This window comes from Heteronotia binoei, chromosome 21 (genome assembly GCF_032191835.1).
Source record: "Heteronotia binoei isolate CCM8104 ecotype False Entrance Well chromosome 21, APGP_CSIRO_Hbin_v1, whole genome shotgun sequence".
NCBI classification, from domain to species: domain Eukaryota; kingdom Metazoa; phylum Chordata; class Lepidosauria; order Squamata; family Gekkonidae; genus Heteronotia; species Heteronotia binoei.
This window is the reverse complement of record NC_083243.1, coordinates 50,122,828-50,146,957: the sequence shown is the minus strand read 5'-3', so window position 1 is coordinate 50,146,957 and position 24,130 is coordinate 50,122,828. Positions and strand designations below refer to the sequence as shown.

General features: G+C 42.3%; 1 protein-coding gene across 4 annotated transcripts in view; it reads left to right on the top strand.

Annotated features, from left to right (window-relative positions):
• ADCK1 (aarF domain containing kinase 1) overlaps nt 1-24,130 on the top strand; it is a 152,985-nt gene that overhangs the window by 94,059 nt on the left and 34,796 nt on the right. For 2 of the 4 annotated variants that reach the window (XM_060262623.1, XM_060262622.1), the window contains exons 4-6: nt 9,229-9,387; nt 16,613-16,771; nt 23,284-23,400. In XM_060262623.1, coding sequence (XP_060118606.1) covers nt 9,229-9,387; nt 16,613-16,771; nt 23,284-23,400 — 435 coding nt within the window. The remainder of the gene's footprint in view (nt 1-9,228; nt 9,388-16,612; nt 16,772-23,283; nt 23,401-24,130) is intronic. The other 2 variants (XM_060262624.1, XM_060262625.1) reach the window with 2 other exon arrangements.

Sequence of the window (24,130 nt, the reverse complement as noted above, 5' to 3'; positions counted from 1 at the left end):
AAAAACCCTGTGTGAAACAATGGTGATGTCGGGGTGTGGCCTAATATGCAGATGAGTCCCTGCTGGACTTTTTCTACAAAAAAAGCCCTGGGCAGCATAATTAGAATACATGGTCATTAAAATATAAAACCCTGAAGGCTGAAAAATTAGTCTGGAACATTTTTGGAATGGCTCCTAGAGCCAAAGAAAGGCCTGGTTACTATCTAAATGTGAGGCTAGGAACAAGCTTTAAAAAAACCCTCTACCTTACTGTTTTCTGTACCTCTAAAGCCAAGCTGTTGCTGTTACATGTTATGTATGTAGCACCATCAAGTGGAATGGTGCTGTACTGAATATAAGAGGACATGTCCCTGCCTTAAGGAGCTTACAGTTTAAAACAGGGGTCACAAATTCATATGTTATTAACAACTAGTAAATTGACATCTGCCTGTGAGTAGCTTACTGAACAGGCTTTGGCTCTCCAAAAACATACCTGGAAATACCAGTACTCTGGAAGTGAAGCGAGACTGACAACTCGTAAACACTTGGTCTTTGTCTTCTCTTTTACTCAGACTACTTAATGCCACTCTGCCCCTGTGCATTGCCTCCTCTCTTTATGAAGCAGGAGCAGTGAGCCAGGAGGTAGTTTCAAGTACAAGATAGAGACTGGGAAGCCAAAACAGGAACAGAGAGTGGAGGGATGGTGAGATGAAAGTGAGAGATGATAGGGATGTGGAAGTGTTGAGGAAACTAGTTAACAGACAGGAGGATGGCAAAAATGAGAGTGATTTTCAAGTAATGAAAAATCTCCTGAGCTATTAGGGTTAGGGGTTGTGGGGATATTTCTCTTTATATCTTTAGAATGAAAAGAACTAGGCAGTTTTTGTTTTAAAATGAAAGCTGGGAATTCAGAGAACTGGTAAATCATGGCAAGAAACCATGATCATGTTATGGTGATCTACCAGTGATTGATTTTTAAAAAGCACAAGGAAGCTCTCAGCTGGGACAATGGAGGAAAATGCAGGGTGAGTGATGAAGGAACATGCTCCTTAAACTTCTGCGTGGATGCTCTCTTAATGCTAATCCTTCTGCAGTTGAAGTAGCAATGACAGGGAAACGGAATGCTTGCTGTGTGGATGCAGACTAAGTATCAAGCATTTTAAATGGAAGTGCTGGGAGTATAATTCAGTTTCCATAGGCCACCATGTTGCTGTCCCTGGGTGTAAGGAGAGGAGAATAGCAGAAAGGCTCCCCCACCAACCTTCTGTGTTATTGTGAATTCTCTCTTTTTCCTAGGACTGTTTGGGTAAAACAACAGTTGAGAACAGTTGGCAGAGAGAAAAGCATCGGTCCCCATTATGGAATCAGTGCCCTGGAGACTGCTGGGAAAAGACATTTTTATAATGAGCGCAAGTGATTTGCTGGGGTCCTGCAGCCCAGTGCTAATCATGCGACAGCGTTATCTCAGCCACACACCTGCTCATGTCTGATACATCTCCCCTTCCCCACCATTCTTTGATTGCTGGAGAGTCCATCAATCCTCTTGTTCTCCCCGAGCTCTTTTCCTTTCCTGGCTCAGCTTTGTGCGCATGTGCATCAGGTGCATACTCTCCTGGCTGGAACCAAGGGATAATTTCGGCTGTAATCTGGCAGTTGCCCAGAATCTTCCTGCAAATACAGTGTAGCAGCATCCTGTCTCTGTGTGTATATAGGGGGCCCTATCTCTGGTGAACTGACTGGCATTTGCTACTGCTGCTGATTAGAAGCTTGGCTCCCCCTACATCCCTATACTTGAAGGCACACTTTGCTTCCCTTGTGTGATCGCCCACTTCATGCAGCCATAATGAGAACCACTGCACTGTTCCTCCTTCCCAAAGCATCCATCGCATCACAGGCTTGCTGGCATCTGCACCTTGGATGTCCAGAAATAAAAGAAGACAGGATTTCCATTCTCTTTGTCACAGAGCTGCCAGCATGGATCCCCATCAAATATTTTTTCTGGGCTCCTCCGTGCCATCTAGATCCAACCCAAGCATCCCATGAAAACAAATTATATGGCTTGCCTGACTCATGGTCTCTCCAGGGTGGAATTTCGTCCCCCCCTTCAACCGCTCTGCATCCTTCTTGGCATCCTTGTTGAGGAAACAGCAGCCACTGCCACTTTTCTCCCTTCTTTGTGACAAACTGCATTTCCCAAATCCCCTTTCTGAATAGCCTTTAAAGGTACAAAAGCCGTTTCCTTTTTTGTGCTGCCTCTCTGTCTGCAAGTCGCCTTTGTTGTCCTCCAAGCACAATTCAGTGTGCTTTTAATCTTCTATAAAGCCCCAAATAGATGCATTTATTAGAGATCAATTTCTTGCTTCCACCCCATCCCTTAAAATCAGTGGCTTCCAGCCTTTTTGGCAGGGACCGATTCCATGGAAGAATTTTTTTCCCATGGACTGGGAGGGGCGGCACTGGGGTTTTTGCTGCCCCAGGCCACCCCCCTACCCACGCCCCTGTAAGTAGATGAAGGCTTATTTTAGGAGCAGTAGGGTTGCCTGGTCTTGCCTAGCTGTCAGTGGGGGCCCCCAGTCCTCTTTCCAGGAGGCTTTGTGCGTGTGCACCCTGATGACATCACCCAGAAGTGACATCATCATGCCAGGACACTATCGTTTTGGGGGGAAACTGTATGGTCACCATGGATTTTTTATCCAAACACTAGAGCAATGTGCCCAGCTTGATGATGTCATGTCTGTGTGACATCATCATGGCAGGCACATCTGGCATGCTGGAGCTCTTTGGGGGTAGGGCTCTCCCACTGGCCAGCTCCTTGGCAGCAGATTGGAGGCCCTGAAAGTGGGGCAAACCCTGCCCCCATTGGGGGAATGGCAACCTTGGGGGGGTGTCCAGGGCTAATCAAAGCATATTCAGTAACTATAAAACATTCAAAAATAGCAACACAAAATATACAAATTACCTGATCAGCTCCAAAATAACACCTTCTAAAGCCATCCAGGGTAGAGTGGAGTTGCTAGGTCTCTCCTGGCAACCACCAGGGGGTGGGGAGGGACTTACCAGGAGAGAAAGGAAGACCCTGGTAATGTGGAAATGTCACCTTTGGCATTCATAGGAAGTGACCACATCATGCTGCAATGTCTCCTGATAAGACCTTCACTGGCCAGCCGATCAGTGGTGGGGGACTTCTCCCTCCAGTGGGGGAGCTGGCAATCCTGTGCTTAGGTGAAGCTCATGCAGGATCCCTGGGTCACAACTGAAGAAAACCATGTTGTTTGCTTATGTTTTTGTATATCAACACAACAATGGAGCTGAAAACAGATCACCCAGTATTAGCAGTTAGACCCCTTTTCCTGCGGAAGGGCAGTTTAGCACTGAGAGAAAGAGAAAAACACCCTTCTTTAATATCACCCCAGAATTATGTGTGCAGGGCTCTTCCTGACCTAAGAGTGAAACCACCATGGATCTGGTACAAACAAAATGGATGCTGGCTGGAGACAAGCCTGGGAACATATTTTGAGAGGTGAACCAGAACTGCTGATCTGCTAATGACCCTCCTCCCCTTCACAGAGAAATGCATAATGGACAACAATGGATCTCCCAAAGATTACATCATCTTGGATTAACTTCATCCACACCCGGTCATGCTTTTCCTTGCCAATTTATCCCAATTTAGCAACATTTAACACCTGTGTTCCTACAACCTGGTAGTTTTCCCCATCCTGTACTCACGGGTCATCAAGGAACATTTAGTTCACATTGAACAAACAATTCTCTATCCCCCGAAAAGCCCATCAAGGTATTGTTTTGGGAGCCAGCATGTCAGCCTGCCCTCAGGTAGCATTTTGCCTTATATCTGGAGTACACATCCATCAGATCAGTCTCTCTCTGTGTTCTCAGCACTAAACATCACACACCCTGTTGTGTGTGGGTCCTCTCCTCATCTTCTTTTTAATAAAACACCTTTCTGGTTGAACTTCAGCCTGGTTTGTTTTGAGAGTTCTCTAAGGGAAAATCCTGGTATACATTGGTGGAGATATTAGTTACCCCCTCTTACTTGTCTCCAACTAAGATAATTTCTCCCAATCAAATAAGAAACTGCAAATTTTGATAACACCAATGCATGTCTTAAGTGAAGAAGTAACATCTAGACCATCAATTGTATATACCTAGACCATCAATGATTTAGAGATTGTATATACCTAGACCATCAATGATTTAGAGATTTTCATGAGCACACTGAATTAAGCTTGAAAGCAAGTACAATTGTTGCAAAACCAATTGTGTATGCCTCTGACATCCTGTAGGAACCAGGCAGCAGCATTTTGTGATAGCTGATACATCTGAATGGTCTTCAGTGGCAGCCCCATGTACCACATTTTACAGTATTCAATCTGAGAGGGTTTTGCTGGTGTGGATGTAAGTGGTAGGATCTTTTATGAAGGGGTGTGTGTATATATGTGAGTTGCTATCTGTTTCAGACACAACATTGGTCCAGTAGAACTTGTTCAAATAGGCCAATAACAATCCATCAACCATAGCTAAAATTTCCTGTCAGCACATCCACTTTCTACCAGCTTGACCTCCATGTTGTGTGGAGTCATACTCAGCCTGTTCAACCTATTTTTACCTCCATCCCCAAATGCTGGGTCAGCACTTTGATGGAAGCTTCGGACTTCTTAGAGAAGGAGATACAGAAATAAAATAGTGAAGGAATGCCATTAGTACATTAATGCCACTTAGCTCTAAAGCCCTGAAATCTGGTACCTATTGGACAACATGACTGACAGTATAGACCCCTGTGGACCAAGTATGATACAACCTGAAGCATTGAGCTCACCTCACTGATCACAACTCTGTGAGGGTGTGCTTCTAGCTAGGAATGAAGCAACTTGAAAGCAAGCCCCATAAATCCTCACCAGATGTTCTAGTCATCAGAACAAGATGATCCAATCCAGAATGTTGAATGCATTGCTGTTCTAGAAGCACCAAGAGGACAGAATTCCATGCTTCTGTATGAAGTTGCTGTATGATATTGTTAGTTCATGAAGTCAGTATTGTCTCTGCAGCTAGTGGTAGCTCTCTAGGGTCTCAAACAGAGATCTTTCACTTCATCTACTACATTTTGCTTTTTACGGAGATGCTGAAGAATTTGGGATCTTCTGCATCCAAAGCAGATGCTCTACCACTAAGCCATGGGCCATTCCATGGCCTTGTCACTTGCAACTGTTTTCAAAATCAGGTCAATAACCGTATGGGCTAGAAACTTACTTTAAAAAGAAAAGAAAGAAAGAAAGAAAGAAAGCTGAGATTCTCAAGATCCTGAATCAGATATGATCAGCTCCTATATGGTCTGATCAAGAAACATGGAAGACCCACTGTCATGCTCAGCCCAGGTACACGGACTTCAGTGACAGCCTGAAGGTGGGAAGAGCCAAAATAACTCCGTGTCTGTGTTATCTATTCACCTGAGCCATCTGGCTCCCCACAGCATCAGTTATTGCTCTGAAGAAAACCTGATGGTGGAAAACCCAACATTGCTTGAGTGAGAAAAAGGATTGTTCCCCCACTCTCTGCCTCCTCTCTCTTCTGCCTCCTCTCTCTTCTCTCTCTCTCTCTCTGAAGGCAGGAATGTCAAAAGGTTTGAATCATGGATTGGCTGTAATTAAAAAACACATAACTAGTCGTTTTCAAATGCAGTTGTTCTACTTAATTGATTTTGCCGCCAGAGGGATAAAATAAATAAATAAAAGGCGCCTTCCCTGTGAATTACTGGAGGCAGCTGAGACTCCGTTTGAATCTAATTGCTGCAAATGTGCCAGTTTGTTGCTGGTAATAGTTATTGCAAAAGAGGCTGGGCGAGAGGGGAAGAGGTAGTGGTGTGTGTGTGAACTGCTGTCAGCAGCTGCATCTTAGGCATCGGCTGCTTCTGAGATGATGCCTTTCCCCTCTCCATCACCACAAAGGGCTTCTGCTGAATGGTTTGCATGTAGGTTCTGTTTCAAAGTGTTTTATTCATATTTAATTGCTGGCTTGCTACAGCCTCCCATCTTTAATTACTGTGTAAAAGTAGGATATAAAAATGCACCAGCATTCAATTTGTTTTCTTTTAATTTCTGCATATATTATGCATTCTTTGACTGCTCATCCTAGCAAGAAATGTGTCATGTAGAAGTAGGGGACAGGCAGTCTTTTGCTAAGCCAACTCAGCTGGCAGCTTGTCGAGCATGGGGTAGCTCTCAGGAATGTCCCATGTTGATGATGAGGCAGGATGACCCGGGAGGTTTTCCACAGTCTTATCATACCCCAAGAGCAAAGTTCTCCCATTTTCTCATTGGCAGTTGTGTGATAAGCCCCTTTTCTTTCCTTCAGGTTGGCTTCCTGATCCAGTTCTACTCCCACACTCTAGTCTCATAAATGTTTTGCAGTTACTGTGATCTGAGTGGGATCTCACTGCTCACAAACTGAAGACTGCAGACAAGGCTTGGCCAGGTATCCTTTTATAAGGGTGAATCAAGAAGCCAGAATAGCATATGGGAAAGGAGTAAATTAGTCTAATCTAAAGGGAAGGGTTGCCTAGGCTTTTGGTATCCATGGTAAAGGACTAATCAGTCGGGTCGTAAAGAGTCAGAGAGGAGGAGGAGGAGGAGATTGAATTTATACCCTGCCCTTCACTACCCAAAGGAGTCTCAGAGCAGTTTACAATTTCCTTTCCCTTTCCTTCCTCACAAAAGACACCCTGTTAGGTAGGTGGGGCTGAGAGAGCTCTCCAAGAACCGCTCTTGAGCAGAACAGCTCTGAGAGTTATGACTGAACACAAAGTCACTTCAGCAGTTGCATGTGGAGGGCTCATGAAAAATTGCAGTGCCCTGTTTATGCTGGGTACTTTAGGGAAACGGGAAATACTTGATGTTCACATCTTCCTAAGCATCCTGCACCCAGTGAGAATGTCCATGTGCTTGGTTTATTGATTCCTTTACATATTTGATTTTAGATATTTATACTCCAGTGTTCTTCCCAATGGGAACACAAAGAAGCTTACAACATTGTTCTTCTCTCCTCCATTTTAACCTTACAACAACCCTGTAATTTGGCTAAGAAGTTGAGTTTGGCCCCCATGGTCATGTGGGAATTCAAAGCTGGGTCTCCCAGGGATCGTTTTATAGAAAAAAAGTACAGGAACTCAGTAGCATATTTCATTTGCATATGCCCCAGGATCTGTGTGCAGCAGGGAGAGAACTCCCCAGTACATGCAGACTCTGGCTGGAGGTTCAGGAGCTCCTGCTGAATTCAAGCTCTGGACATACATCATGGAAAAATCATAGTAGAAGAACATGTTCCAACAGTAAAGATACAATATTAATATCCAACGGATTGCCGGTCCTCAATATTCTGTACTGGATCTAGTCCTTTGTCCAGGGTCTGTTTTTTGATTGTCTTATAAATAACATCATGTTGGTACATGATGATCTTCCATGTACTGTAGCTCCAAAATGTTTCTAGCGCAGTGCCTTGTGACTCCTAAAATTCTTTAGCACATGGAGTATTCAACAGTTTTGCTCATATACTCACCAAGGAGTCAGTTTTACAAACATTCTCCTTATGGAACACTGCAGCCTCTAGTATCAAACAGTTTACAGTAGTCACTGAAGACATTCTGGAATAGAGGACTGGCAATCCGTAGGGTATTAATATTGTATGTTTACTATTGGAACATATTCTTCTGCTGTGACCTTTTACAGGATATATGTCTAACTTATGGAGTGTTGTGTGAAAATAATGTAGATTTTGTTAGCTTTACTTAGGTTGATGGTTTGAAAAACTATTGACAGTCAAGGCAGGTGTTCTTTGGAGTAAGCAAATGCAGGCATCCCTATGAGAGGGTTGGCCTCATATGCATCAGCAGTCTAACAATTACACCATAATGGCTCTCCACATATCTATGGAACTTGCTGGCCATGTCCTCAGAAATTATCAGTCAGGAACAGATGAGGCTTCAGTCTTCCAAGGGAAAATAGAACAAGAGATTTTCATTTGCTTTGCTGGGAAACTCTTTTCATGAAAACAGGTGTGGCAAATACCTGCAAGGCTGCAGGGTGGGATTGCCATGTTGGTGGCAGGGCTCTGGTGCCTAACAGCTGAGGGGCAGGCAGAAAGTCAGTCAGTTCAGGTTTCCCCATTATGGAAATGCAGTGATGAAGAAAACTTCATCTTTGCAGCTGTTGGATGCAGGAAGCCTGCCAGGGGAAGGAGGAAAAAAGAGAGCTCTACCCAGAGGGAATGGAGAAGGATCAGTATGTGGGTTTGAGTTTTCAAGGCTAGCTTCCCACTTTCAGTGAGGAGGTTCCTGGAGGGGGGAGATGCACTGTTTCTGGAGAAACTTACCGTGCTCTTGGCTGTTAGTTGCCAGAAAAATGAGGCTGATGTCCAAATTTTCCAAGTGATAGCTTTATTTATTTCTCTACAACTGAAATAGCTAAGGACTAGAGGATGGACTGCCTTATCCTCTTAGCTAGTGACTTGTGTTGTGGCTCCTGATAAGACATAAGGGGCAGAGGGGAAAAGCCATCAGTTGCACTATTGCTAGGGGCTATTTGTGTATAAGTGATACAGCTTGCTTAATTTGGCAGGTACCAATGTGTGCATCATGATTCTGGGAAGGGGGTGCTACCTTGTTGTGTCACATTCCTCTTGCTTCACGTGGTACTGGGAAAATTCAGGGCCCCATCACACATTTCTCAGTTTTATGTATCTTCGTAAAAGCATACAGTGTGAGTACAAGGAATTATGCTTTGTAGCTGTAGTACACAGGTACACTCATTGGGGAACTGGGACTCCCTGTCCTTTAGTGTTTGCTGCCATAAATGTTTGCAATGGTTCTTGTTTGCCAGTGGTTATGCATTGCAAAATCCCTCAGTTTCTCTTGGCAGGTGCAGTTATAATAACTGTATATAATAATATCATCATAATATTGTATAATGAGCAACTTTTCAGGGTTGTGTCAGATCTCAGAATTATAACTTTTTCTGTATTTCAGCATAATGTGTAAATAAAAGGTATGATCTCTCCCCACACCAAAGATAACTGATTTTGGTGTGTACTTATGAAATCGCTAGATTATGATGCTTTCCCTGTAAATGCTAATGTTTTGTATATTACATATTTCATCCTTTCTGATGAGTGAAAACCTTGACAAGTTCAATGAGATATCCAAAGGAGAGTTGCCAGCTTGTTTTCATCTCTCTCTTGCAGATTAAAGAGTTGTTTGTAAGTTTTGAAGACACACCGTTGGGGGCTGCATCTCTTGCACAGGTTCATAAGGCTGTGCTACAGGATGGAAGGACAGTTGCAGTGAAAGTCCAGCATCCTAAAGTTCAGGCACAGAGCACTAAGGACATCCTGCTAATGGAGGTAAAGCATTTTGCTGTCCCAGCTGCCTCCACAGAGTACTTTGTCAGCCTGTGAAATTGACTTCTCTCTTCTCTTTGGTCAGAATGGATCTTCAGATCTCTCTCTGCCCTGTGATTCTATTATTTCTGTAAGGGCTGTCTTCTTCAGGTTGTTATGTTCCTTAAAAGTTAGGTGCTGGATTCATAAACTTCTGTGCAAAGAGAAAATAACAAGTGTGTTGAAAAGCATGGTACTGATGAAGTTTCCTGCAGGATGAGCCTATTTTCTTGCATAAAATTTTGTCATGGCTCCTCCACCACAGTTATTATGTACATAACACCAATAATATATATGACATTTTACAAAACACTAAAACCAAAATGGAGAGGTCCCTGACTAGATGAGCTTCCAGTCTAAATGTCAGCATAAGAACATAAGAGAAGCCATGTTGGATCAGGCCAATGGCCCATCCAGTCCAACACTCTGTATCACACAGTGGCCAAAAATTTATATATATTTTTATCTAACCCCCTCTTGAAGCTGGCTATGCTTATAGCCACCACCACCTCCTGTGGCAGTGAATTCCACATGTTAATCACCCTTTGGGTGAAGAAGTACCTCCTTTTATTCATTTTAACCCGACTGCTCAGCAATTTCATTGAATGCCCACGAGTTCTTGTATTGTGAGAAAGGGAGAAAAGTGCTTCTTTCTCTACCTTCTCCATCACATGCATAATCTTGCAAACCTCTATCATGTCACCCCGCAGTCGACGTTTCTCCAGGCTAAAAAGCCCCAAGCGTTTTAACCTTTCTTCATAGGGAAAGTGTTCCAAACCTGTAATCATTCTAGTTGCCCTTTTCTGCACTTTTTCCAGTGGGAAGGCAATAGGAGGGAAAAGCAAGGTGAGAGCAGTGAGGTGATTGTGAAGCAATGCAATTACATGCACTGTGGCTTCATTTTAGTCAGGGCTGAGAACTGAGAATTACTCCAAAGACTTCAGGGGGTTGGAGACTCCAGAGACTCCAGCCAAATTTGGAGGAAGACAGAGAGACAGAAAGATGGTATCACATGGGTATTCCCAGATGGTGTTCCAGGCATAGGGAGCATTAAAGTAAGTCCTGTTTCTTTGTGAGACACTTGCCCTTGCTTTCTTCAAGGATTTGAATTCAAGGTTTTGGGCTGTAGCTTATCATTTTGCTAAGCTAATGCTGGCAGCTGTTTCCAGTGCAAGGAGGCTTTCTTCAGCACAATTCAGAGAGTGACTCTTTGCAGTAGGGGAAGGCACCACTGCTAGCTGAGTGGAATGGCAGGATTGCAGCCCTTGGTAAGCAAATCAGAGATCGAAGAAGGATTGATAAACCATCACATAATGTAAGGGATAGTCTATATTAAATTGTCTGGGTCAAATATAATCTTTTGTTAAGTCCATGTCTGCATTAGATAAGAGTACCTCTTCCATTCCTAGGTAGAAAGGCTGCATGCAGTTTGCTGAGATTCCCAAACAATATCTCAGATACCAGTTGTCCTGCTCAGATGAGCTTATTATCCACATTTATGGGCAAGATATTGCCTCTTGGAAATTACTCAACTTTACAGTGGTTTTCTTAGAGTCATTCAAAGAGTGACCAGTGAGTGCAGCATCTAAGTCCCCTGGCTTGTGTTCAAACTACATACATGATCTTGGTTGGGGTTGCTCTGCACATGTAGCCCGTAAGCACTTGTGTGGCCTGCCAGCTGAACATATAACACACCCTGGAGCTATTTTGGGTTAGGAAAATGGGGTGGGGTCTGAAGGTCCTTCATCCTCTGTGTCAGAGTCCCACAAGGACTGTCCTAAGTGCACAGATTTGGGGAATGAGCTTCCTCATGCCTGACATCTGTCTCAGTCAGTCAGGTCCAGGAAATCCAGATGCTACACTAATCCTAAACGGTGTTCCCTCTAAGTTGAGTTAGTGTGAGCTAGCACACAGTTTTTAGCCTCCAGCTCACATGTTTTTGCCTTAACTGAGAAAGTCCAGAGCAAACTGATTTATGCAGTAGCTCACAACTTTCAGCAGTTCACAAAGTAGAATTTTTGCTTACAAGACTCCACAACTTAGAGGGAACATTGATCCTAAGGTGTAGTTTGACTCCTGTTCTGCATTCATATCCTCAGGGCCATTCCCAGCCAGATTTCAAGTCTGCTCTTGCTGCTTTCAATAAAGAGTTATGTACACTTTGATTTCTGCATAGTACTTTCTGCCAAGGAGACAGATTCTAATTGCTTCTTGGTTTGGATCTCCAGTAATTAAGCAAGCTATAAACTACCTTTCTGTTATGCCTTGTAGGGCTAGTATTAAGATAGAAAACAATTTAAAAAAAATCTTTTTGCAGCTTTATGTTTGTTGCATTATTAAGACAACAAATGTGAATTTTTGTTGAAGTAAACCTGGATATATTGATCTGGGGAGATTTTTCTAGGCTTAACTCATTCCACATTAATGCCTTCAACTCCTTGGCCAAACCACTCCATGCTATCCTATGTAGAGTTTCTGCACTCTCTAACCCCTCTGATCTCAATGGATTTAGACTGGAGTAACTCTGCCAAATAGGATTGCACTGTTAGAATGTAATATTTCTTTGGGATAGATCAGCAGTTGGAAGCTCTGGCAGAATTATAATAATCTCCTAGAGTATGTTTCTTAAAAGAAGCGGCTACTCCTGATAGTTTTTGTTATTCACAGTATGTAGTGGCAGAACTACTGGTTTATAGTTTAATTTGGGGTTGATTTAGGTCCAGTAGAACCACTGGGACTACTAAATTTCATTGTCCTGAGATGCTATGGTAAAGGGATGAGTAAACAAAGGTTTGCAAGGACATCACAGTAAAAATCCTAGATAGCACATATACTTTTTCTAACTAGACTAATTTTGGCCTTTCTGCCTTCTACTTGTAGATAAAACTGATTTTTGTCTCACAACAGCTCAAGAGGGTTTCCTGTGTCAGCAAAATTCTAGCCAGAAGAGTAATGACTTATTTCCTATTTAATGTTTTCTAAAAACCAGTAATATGGAAATAGACAGCAACTCATCAGATCACAAAAAACAGACATGGAAAAAAGACTTAGTAATCCATTTATCAGAGACCATCTCCATTCAGACCACATACACAGTAGATTCACATGACTATTTCCTTCCTCTCCTGCCATTGTCTCAATTTGGGAAGGGACTGTAGCTTAGCAGGGGAACATCTGCTTGGCATGCTGAAGGTCCCAAATTCAATCCTTGGCATCTGCAATTAAAAAGAACAAGTAGCAGGTGATCTTAAAGAAACCTACGAAGACTCCAGAGAGCATCAGTCAGTCTAAGTAGACAAGAGTTGATGGACCAGTGGTCTGATTAGTATAAGGGAGCTTCATGTGTTCATATTGTGGCTTGGATCCTCCCTAGAAATCCCATGAACACAAGGGGGAGGAAGAGTGATTTTTACCCACATCCTCTTCATGGTAGCCTAAAATGTTCACCAAAATTTGCTCATGTGGGACTGGAGACCCCCAGAAATGGCTTGGAAGTGGGTGGAATCAGAGGTCTCCTGCCCCCCCACCCCCGAATGCATGTGTATGGAAATTCTAGGTGGTCCTGTCAATGAATCCAGTATTCTTTTCACTTGTGACCTCATCTGTGCTATGGCTTCCAAAGCTGGGGCCTGCCATCTATCTGATGATCATCACGCTGAATCTACATGTAACTGTTCCCTTCCCTTTCATTACCCATATAACTTCCAGTGCAGTCTTAAACAGTTATACTCTTCTAAACCCATTGAGATCAGTGGAAATAGAAGGGTATAACTCCACCGCGGAGCATACTGTTAGGACATGTATGTGAATTTTAGATTATCTGGTTTTGAGGCTGGAAAAACAGAGCCCGACTCCTTCTTTTTAAATCAGCTGGAACAAAAATGTCAGTCAGATGGATGCTATAATGTAGGTTTTCAGAAACCAGATTCCAGCTCTGCTCCTGTGGGCTACCTTCTTGCATTCAAAGGCTGGAGACTGACAAATAGCCCTTTCAGATGCTTGAAGAAAGTTTTGAAAGAAGGATTGTTGCTCCTGATGTGTGCACTCACCCCACTCTCATCTCTGGTAAACCAGTTTTGTAGGGTTTTGTGTTGTTTTAAAACCCACAACAGCCTTTTGATTGACATGGAGAGAAATGAAATGTGTGTGTACCTTCCTGTGGGGAATGAAGTCTTTCTCAGATCACTTCCTCTTTCTTTATACAATTGTTTCCATCCTTAGCCTTTTCCTCTCTTTAATTCAGCTGTGAGAAAAAAGATAGTACTAGGAACTTTTTTGTCATGGTGTGAGTGCTGAAGATGGAACAAGCTGGCTTGGGAGAGGCATAGGGTTGCCAATCTCCGGGTGTGGGCTGTGGATCCCTGGTTTGGAGGCCCTACCCCCCACTTTCAGGGTCATCAGCAAGTGTGTGGGGGGGAAGGTCTGCTGGGCACTCCATTATTCTCTATGGCAACAACTTCCCATAGGGTATAATGGAGAATTGATCCATAGATATCTGGGGCTCTGGAGAGGCTGTTTTTTTGAGACCAAATTTTCAGAGCACCTCTCCCCAAAATACCCTCCAAGTTTCAAAAGGATTGGACCAGGGGGTTCAGTTCTATGAGCCCCAAAATAAGGTGCTCCTATCCTTCATCATTTTCTTTTTTTTTAATTAATATTTTATTAAGTGTACATATATCAACATGTTTATACATTTCATATAAATGCATTTCATTTTTTGCTTATCATCTTTTACAAATCAAACTGAATATTAACAACAAATAAATAAACTCCTTCCTCTTTATCTTATTTCCTTTCTTTACCCGATTTCACCCGATCCTCGTACTACTTTTCCTTGTTCTGATCCTAATCATATTCTTTTTGTTTCCAAAACTACTTCTTTCACATATTTACATCTTTACACACTTAATTTTTAAAACTTTAATTATCTTCTCTTGTGCCTGCAAAAGAAAGCTGGACAGGGTTACCTCCAAAGCTGGGTGCTGCAGAAAAATCTCTACAGTCGGAGGTCGGGGGGGGGGGCACACCCACCACCTCCTTGCTAATCCATTGGCTTTAACAATTCAATCTCCATTTTCCATTCCCATTTATCATATCTTTAGCTAACTTCTAACTATATACATATTCTCCTATTAATTGCTCTCATCTTCTCCTTAAGAAAACATAATTTCCCAGTTCAAACTCTTCCAGACTTTTGTTTAATTACACTGTCAATTAGTTCCTTGCCAGATGCCTCATTATATGCAGTAAAATTTTGATTTTCCATATTGACCACTAGATGGCCTAGTGGTAACCACATGTACTGAATTCCTTTATCACTTAGTATCTTTGTTGTTTCTCTCAGTCTCCTCCTTGCATTCATTACTTCAGCTGGGATATCAGGAAATAAAAAAACTATCATGTCTTCAAGGCACAGTCCCTGTTTTTCCCTGGAGATTTAAAAAAGTTTGTTCTTCATCTGCAGTTGTTTAAATTCAACAACAATGTCCGAGGAAACGTTGTCAGGAGCCTTTTTGGAAATGTTTAATTGGAAGGCAGAGGTAACAATCTCTTGGAAAGACTCTGCTTCTCCTTCTGTGAGAAGAATCTTACTCAGCCATCTATTTAAAGCTGTAGTAAGGTTTTCCGTCTCTCCAAAATTTGCAGATATTCCACGAAGCTTGGCCTTTCTTTCTCTCAGTTTTAACTCCTGAAGTATGATCTTATTTTTGCCCAGGACTCAAAATCCTTAAAGTCTTTCAAATCCTCTGCTGTCTTTTTTGCCGTCTGATATGCAGCTTCAGCTTTCTTATCAGTTGTTTTCAACACTACAGTGAGTTCATCCAATTTCTTGTTAATTGGTTCAACTGACTGTTTGATAAGTCCAAGTTCTTTTTTTAATTGTCCAGCCTCTCCACTAAGAGACCTTATATCTTTCTTAATTTCATTCTTTATCTCTGTTAGGGCATGCAGTATCTCAGTCTGTTTGCTTAGGGGAGGGATACTCCCTCCCGCCGCCATTTCCTCTAACAGAGAAGCCTCCAAGTCAGAATCTTCAAATTCTTCTAAGTCAGTTTTACCCTTTCTAGGAGGTCTATAGGGAGGGTTTTTAGTACCTTTCTTTGCTCTGGTCCTTCCCATACTTGACTTTGATGTTCTTTACAAACTTGGCTGTGTTATCTGGGAATAGTCATTAATCTTCCGCAGGAATAGCAGGAGCGTAGGAGGGATGCAACCGGCCAGAAGCTCAGTCACCATGCCTCCTCCCTCCTTCATCATTTTCAATGGAGGGAAGGTATTTAAAAGTTGTGCGGTCCCTTTAAATGTGATGGCCAGAACTTCCTTTGGAGTTCAATTATGCTTGTCACAACCTTGCTCCCCCTCAATGTTTCTACCCCCAAATTCTCCTGGCTCAACCCCCAAAGTCCCCAGATATTTCTTGAATTGAACTTGGCAACCCTACAGAGGTGGCTCCTGCTATTTGTAGTATGAGGGCCAAGGGAGCTCCTGCTATTTGTAGCCTGAGGGCCAAGGAAACTTGCCCAGTCCCACCCAAAGAGGAGGACTCTCATTTTTAGAGGGTACATGAATGAGGAATGAACCCTCCAAATTACTTCTGTATCTGTAGTCCATCTCTTCAAAAGGCTGTCACCTATCCAAAGTCATTTGAGACTGAATCCTGACAAGGCAATGTAGGTTGGGAAGACTGAGATCTCTAAGGATATTGTCCTTCTTGCTTAAATTCACTGACTCAGTTAAGAGTATAGAAGTTACTCTGGATCCAGCAATATTGCTTGAGAAGCAAGTTAAGGCAACTGCAAAGAAGATATTCTTCCAGCTTTATTTAGCCCAGAAGATGGCCCTTTTCTTGACTCAGCTGACATGTCCACATGAATCCATATTGTGACCACCGTGCTTGAACTTCTGTGGTTGGAGTTCAGCTGAGGAGACAAGTACTCTGGAAGAAAAGATACAGGAAAGTTAGCTGGCAAGGTCAGGGTTCTTACTTGCTCATCTCTCTTGTTTTTAAAGCCACGCCCCTTCCCTCTTGTTCTATGTGATTCGGGTAGGTCTGTCTTTAAACACATGGAATTACTGCCATTATTTCTGGTTTAACTCTCAGCAGTGGCTTCCTGTTGTTCTCTGGCATTGCATTTCCAGTTGATTCAGAAGCCCTTTGAAAATTTATTAGTTGCTTGCTTGGTTTCAGGTCCTCCTACTGGCTGTGAAGCAGATCTTCCCAGATTTTGAGTTCATGTGGTTAGTAGAAGAAGCAAAGAAGAACTTGCCTCTGGAGCTGGACTTCCTTAATGAGGGGAAGAATGCTGAGAAGGTGGCTCAGATGCTCAAACGCTTTGATTTTCTGAAGGTAACAGGGGCGTGTTTGTGTACACACATGCACATTATTTATCTGTACACAAGCTTGTATGCATCGAACAATCCAACTGCTGAATGTGTGGCATTCAGCAGAGCTCATGTATTATTTATTTGCTATATGGGAACAGAGAAAGAGTTTGTTTGTAATGTCGAATTTTGCTCATATTAACATTTGCACCAGAATGAGATGATAAAATGTTGTGCTGGAACTGGGCATGTAGCTAAAGACATTTTGGCAAAGCAGTTCCCAGCACTGTTGGTTTACAGTGCAATCCTAAGCAGAGTTACATCCATCTAAGACCACTGAAATCAAAGCACATGGGAGAATGTAATTCTGCTTAATGCTAAGAATGAAAGATAGAGGAAGTGTTTCTCAAAGAAGCAGATGCAGTTCCTCTGTGGACAACAGAAAGCCAGTTGTGTAGCTTGCATGACTGGTGGTGGTACTGGCCTCATCTTCATTGATATGCATTTCCAAGATCAGGTGGGGTAGCCACACAATAGAATCTTTGTGCATGGATACTGAAGGGTGCAGAACTTTTCTGAGAAGTTCAAAATATTTGTGTGGGGTAAAATGCATTCTATTAGTTAGCTGTTCCCTAGTCATCTTCTGTGAGTGGTTGTTTCTCCTTTGGAACTGATTTCATTGGAGATTTTGCATATTCTAAACTTACTCTTAACTGCTGGGTGATCAGAGGGCACCTTTAATTGTTGTCTTTGGAATGACCAAACAGAACTTAGAATGCAACCAAGACCTTAGATTGAGGATGAAATTTTTTTTTTAAAAAAAATACAAACAAAGCTTTAAAGGGTTGTATTTCTGATATTTTCTCCACAGTACATTTCCATAAGGATGCTAATCTATAACATATAGCTGCCACCTATAGCAGTTTCAGAAGCAAACAGTCCAGTTCAGTCACACAGTCCCTGTGTACTGCAACTAGGGTTGCTGGCATGAGGCTGAAAACTGGTGAGAGACACATCCAGTCCAGAAATGTGCTGATGTCACTTCTGGTTGTGCTGGGTTGCTAATATTCACTGCTCCCATTTTTCTTCCGCTGGCCTGCTGAGTGGTGATAAGAAGAGCCTGCTGGGGCCAGGAGTTCCCCTTGGCAAGGATAACTGCAATACACTATGCATCAATATGACTCAACTTCCACTACATGTATACTAGGTACGTTGGACCTACAGTGGTGGGAGCGGTTCTTCCCAGCTGCCATTATTGAATGGTGGCTTTGTGTGTGAAAGGTCCAGTTTGCATACAACACTGCTTCATCACAGAGGCCTGAAGAAGATAGGTAACCAATGATTTTGTAAGCAGGTGGACAGCTGTATTTTGCACTTGTTGACACTTCCAAAGTCCCATGTGCCTCATGTTGCAGTAATCCAGTCTGGATGTTACATACCTATGGCTTGGTGTAACCACGTCAGCTGAGTCCAGAAGAGAGGATAATTTATGGATTAAATAAATATGACAACAGTTGCAGCAGCCTGTTTCTCCATCAATATGGTTGGGTTGAAGAGTACCCCTACAACCTTCACCTCATCTTTCAGTGGTAATCTGAAAGCAGTAATTTGTCCCAAGTCAGTAGCCCTTTAGAGCAGTAACTTTCCCAATCAGCATCACCTCTGACCTGACTGGACTTAGTTTCTGCTTGTTCCTCCTTTGCCACTTGGCTCCTGTGCCCACAATGAGTTGTGAAGGGTTTTGAGGGGTGTGAAGCCCTAGTTCCCAGACCTCTCAAGCTCTGTGAGTGGGGCAGCCCTTTCTGAACATTAATACAGTCCAGTGACACTCTGCAGTAGTCCTTACACATGATGCTAAGCAAGCAGGCCTTGGAAGGGCACAAAAGGCCAAAGGTTGGCTTGTTGTAAGCAAATGTTTCTCAAGAGTCTGGGCGAGTGCCTTAGAGAGCTGCGGTGGCTGCTGCTGCCACAATCAGGAGAGTGTGGAGCAAATCCCCATGGAGACAGCCAATCACATCCTTGCTGGGTTAAAGAGCTGCTGCAATATTGATTTGGGGAATAATAACAAATTGCTCCAGAAATGGCTAAATAATACATTCCCCCCCTTTCCCCCCAGTCCAACCTGTGGATTCCAAGATGTTTTCATCAACCCCAAAGGCAACAGGGGAGTTGAGTTCCTGTATAGATAATATTTTTTCTTCAGAAATAAAAATAGCTCAGCAGGGAAGTAGATTTCTTGCTGTGAACCCAGTTGAGCTTGTAAAGCCAGAGATAAATTGTTTCCACGTGCAGGTGTTAGGGCCAAACGTCTGTGAATAATTTAACCTCTCCAAAGACTTTTTGTGAGAGACACAGCTTTATACATAGCTTAATAACTACCACTGACTGCTACTGTAAATTTTGAGACTGGGATGAGTGTTGACTCAGGGTTAAAATAAACTACAGCCTTTAGGATCAATAGGTTTAAGAGCCAGTGCATTTATAGCAGGTGGGGTTGACGAAGGAGTCCAGGCTAGCACTGCACATGCAATGACTCTGAGGTCTTACTATTGTAAAATAAAAGGGACTCTAGAGTTCAGTCCCAAATTGAACGGAGAACAACTTGTGCAATCAAGTGCTATATGTGCAGTTCCCAATTGAGAACAAAAACCAGACTTTGCCTGGTAAGTCCATTAACAAACAGTGACGTTCTGTTCATCAGCTATAGGGAAGGAGGAATGGGAGGAGGCCAGATTCAGTTCTTGCTCCTCATTGCACTCCTTTTCCTGCCAAAGAGCTGATCGGCAAGATTTTTTTTTAAAATTTCCCAGCTGCTTTCTTACAGGCTGCTGTGGATCCAGGCAAGAATGTTGACCTCATTTAGAAACAGAAAAACTCATAATTTAAAGGCAAATCTTATAAAATTAAGATCCTTTCTACATTATTAAGGAAAAGCCAGGACTTTTTTGTGTGTGGCAGTGCTCATCAATATGGAATACCACTGTTTTTTTGGGGTGGGGGGGGCTTCCCTTGTCCTGAGTGGGGAATAGGTTGCAATCAGTGCACCCCTATATATGAACACCAGCACCTTTTCTTTTTACAAAATAAGCACTGAGAATAATGAATGCTTCAAGAATACAGCCAAAAGAAAGGGAACAACAGCAACAAAAACCAAAGCCTGAAAGCAAAAGGTTGTAGAAAAACAAATATATACATTTGGATGCCCTGTATGTTGGCGCTTCAGGGCCACTGGTTGGCTACTGTGTGAATCAGGATACTGGACTAGATTGATCACCGGTCTGCTCCAGCAGGGCTCCTCTTACATCGTTGCACAAAACTTTTGTAAGCAATTAAAATGTTTACAAAATGTTTACAAACAGTAAGATAGACCAATCAAAAAAAGAATACTCATGTACCAAACAAAAGTTTCTATAAATTTATTTCTTCTGGGCATGGAGCAGGTGGCACTGGAGGTATGTGGGGGGGAGGTATTTGTGAGTTCCCTGCATTGTGCAGGGGGTTGGACTAGTTGGCTATGGAGGTTCCTTCCAATTCTATGATTCTATATAATGTACAATACATAAAATCCACCATTAATTTTGGCAAACAGACAAGGAAAAACCAAACAAGTTTCAACAGCCATCTTCATCGGCGGTCAAAATTAAGCATACCAATCATAAGGATGAAACATTACAGCCAATACGTATTTGCTTTCCTGCAACTTTCTGTTTCAAGATTAGGTCATCATCATCAAGGCAGTACTGGGCCTTCACCTGGGAATAAGCTCACCAAACTGAGCTCAGCAGGACTTTGCTTCTGGGTGAATATATTTGGCTGAAGGTAGCATAGTAAACATAAACAAAACTATCTAGCAGAATCCATATTTATTTACTTTTTTACTTTCTCCATCTTAGCAAATAATATGTTTTTGGAAATAATGGTATCACTCAAGTTTATTTCTTGAATCAATATCTGAAAGTATATTTTCTGATTCTGAGCTTCGAATTTCATAGGCTTCAGGAAATTGAAAGTTTATATGAAATGAAGCAAACCTTCTGAGTCCTTAGTTTATTCATTGGTTGCATGTTTGTATTTGAGCTTTCATAACTTAGTTTTGCTTAATGTAGAAGATGGTGTCATCTGAGGTATGTGAGAAGCAAGAAGAGTCAAAAAGGCCAAAGTGCACATAATTTCTGATTTCTGTGACTGGGATTTCCTGATGTGGTTTTTGGCAGTCACCAGAGGATGGGAATGTGGATGGGACAGTGGTAGAAGTTGGGGGTGTTCCCTGATCAAAAATAGCACCCATAAGTTCTTTTAAGCCAAGCAGGGAAAGAAAGTAGGCATTCATATTGTGCGGTTTTCAGAGGCCATTTTCTCTTGGGGAAATGGCCACAATCGTTGACAAAGTATATTATGTGTCTGGCTTATTTAGGCCAAGAATAAACAAGGAGGCCTGCCCTTCTGCCATTGCCTGTTTAGCAGAGCAGAATGCCTTATCTGTGGTATTCCAACCTCCAGCATTAGTCCCATTTCCAGCTCAACTAGAGACTCTGGTTTGGAGAATGCACATTTCAGTTGTGGTTCCTATTACAGCCCACACAGCTCCAGTTAATCAGATCAATATTTGTGGGTGGTGCTTCTGTGAAAAAAAATAGTGTCTACAAAAAGATAATGCTGGTTTTGTTACAGAAAAATAGAACTTTGTAGGATGGCATTAAGTTTCTAAAGTGTACATAACCCGTAAATTGACTGTCCTTTGATGTGATGAGAATACTATTACTGGCACCGTTACCTCGATATATGGTTGTTTTCCTGGTGTGTTGTGGGAAGAAACAAGATATATAAGGGAAGTGTTAATCACCTGTAAATAATGAAATCTCTGTGTGCAAAATATGGATGTGGGAATTCACTGGTATTCACTAACACTGAGAATAGTGTGATAGTCAAGATCCTTGACCATCAGTCACAGAAGAGAAAATGTCCTGACTTTAATAAAAGTGTCACATCTACAGTAAGGGACTTAATGATCCCCTGGGATTTCTGTGAGAAACCTCATATTTGTGAGGCTGTGTTCTTTCCTACCCATTGCCATTTCTGATGTGATAGCCTGAAGGCTGATAAAATGGCCTGTGCATGGGGCTTGTCGACCTAACTGCCTCTGTGTTCGGAGGGATTCTGTTGAAATTCAGATTATGATTATGTACTACTTTGATGATGCATAAGAAATAAGAGTGTAGCCTGTTTCCTGAAGAGCTGCCTTTATGATACAGACACATGCAAACAACTAGCAACCCGTGGGATGGATTAGGCTATCTAACATGACCAGCATGGTTCATACAGGTGCACAGAACGTCCAAATTCATTTTTGCAAGACTCTGATAATGGAATGTCCTTGTGTGAATTCAGGGACACTATTACAAAAGGTCATTGATTCAACAGTGTTGGGTACTCTGGGAGTGGCTCTCTAGGGCTGGATACATGAACACTTGAAGTTGTCTTGTCCAGCTCCCTAGGGTTGGACACATGGACACTTGATGCTGTCTTGTACTGAATCCATCAAGGTCAGTATTGTCTGCTCTGATTGGCAGTAGCTCTCCAAAGTCTAAGGCAGAGGTCTTCCACATCACCTGCTACATGATCCTTTTCATGTAGGAGATGCCAGGGATTCAGCCAGGGAAGTTCTGCATGCAAAGTAGATGCTGTACCTCTGAGTCATGACCCCTTTTCAAGGTTTAAGGAAGAGGCTTTGTCCAGCCCTGCTGACCTTGGAACTGTTAATGTTGGGGACAGAATGTTAGACATTTGCTGGGTTCTCATAACACATGCCTTACTAGTGAGGTATGGAGTGTCCCTCTAGTGCTGCTCAAAACTTCTGAAGGTTATCTGTAGATCAGAGGTAGGACTTTACTCTGGATTCCCAATCATTTTGTTGTTGGAACGATGTCAGACCAATAGCATTTAACTAGTCAGAATGGTGGCTGGGAACACAGGCTTCTTCTTGATCTCCTTTCTGACTGTTGGCAATGGATTTTCTTCTGCTAAATTCTCCAACTTTTCATTTGTTCAGTAGAGAGACTGACAGGGCAATCCTAAGGAGAGTTACATCCTTCCAAGCCCATTGACTTCCAAATATTTAAAAGGGTACAAGTTTGCTTAGGATTGTATTGTGAATCTTTGTAAATTTGTCTATTCAGAACTTTGTAGCAACTGCATATGTGTTATAAAAGACCAGGAGCAATTGGGCACTACAGCCTAATGAGGAGCTGGATTCCTTACCAAGTCATGGTTGTAGACAAGGTTTTCTAAGCTTTCCATATTTCTCATATCCTGTCTTTCAACATTCTGATCACATGTCTGTCAAACCAACCAACCAACAACAAAATAGTTGTTCAGAAGCCAAGATGGAGAACTTACTCATATCAGGCCTTTGCCAAGAGTCTCCCTTCAAGAAACATTTTTTTCTAACTTACTTCAGAAGATGCCTATTAGTTGGTTCATAACCCCTGCTTGTCCTTATGCTGTGGTTAATACTGAAGTATTTGTATTGTGTTTCAGGTCCCCAAGATTTACTGGGATCTCTCAACAAGGCGTGTTCTCTTCATGGAGTTCATGGAAGGTGGACAGGTGAATGACAAGGCCTACATGGAGAGGAATGGCATCAATGTTAATGAGGTAGTATTCCTTCTCTCCATGACTTCAATGAATGACAGGGATGCAGAGAAACAAAACAGCAATATCACGAGGAATTACTGAAACCATTCTGTTGTTAAAACTAGTGGCACAAAGTAAATTGTTGGAACAAAGAAAATATAGTCAGCTTTTTTCTGCACTACTGGGGTCCTTAGTCTGATAGGGGTTGCCATCCTCCAGGTGGGGCCTCCTGGCATTACAACTGATCTCCAGAGATCAGTTCCTCTGGAGAAATGGTCGATTTGGAGCACAGACTCTATGGCATTATGCCCTGTTAAGACCCTCCCCTGCCCAAACTCTTCCCTCTCCAGGCCCCAATCTACAGGAATTTGACAGCTCAGAGCTAACACTCCTAGTCTGTCAGGATCAGGATGACGTCTTTAAACCTGAAGGTGTTCTGAGATTCCAGAACTGTATAGAGTACATGATCTAAATCTTTGTGAAAATGAGCTTCTCTACATTAATTTATGTTCTGAATTAAATTTCATAGTCACACTACATCTGCTTGAAAATTGATTAATTTTTTGTTTTTCCATTGTGTGATCTGAGCCCCCAAGTGTTAATTTTTTGCTGTTTCTAATTTCCTTGCACCAAAATTTTCCTACTAAATTTACACATTTTTCAAACATTTTTGCAACATTATTGGCATACAAATGCTATAAAAGAAATGAATGAATTAAAATATCCACAGAAACCAAAGAAGCTCAGAATG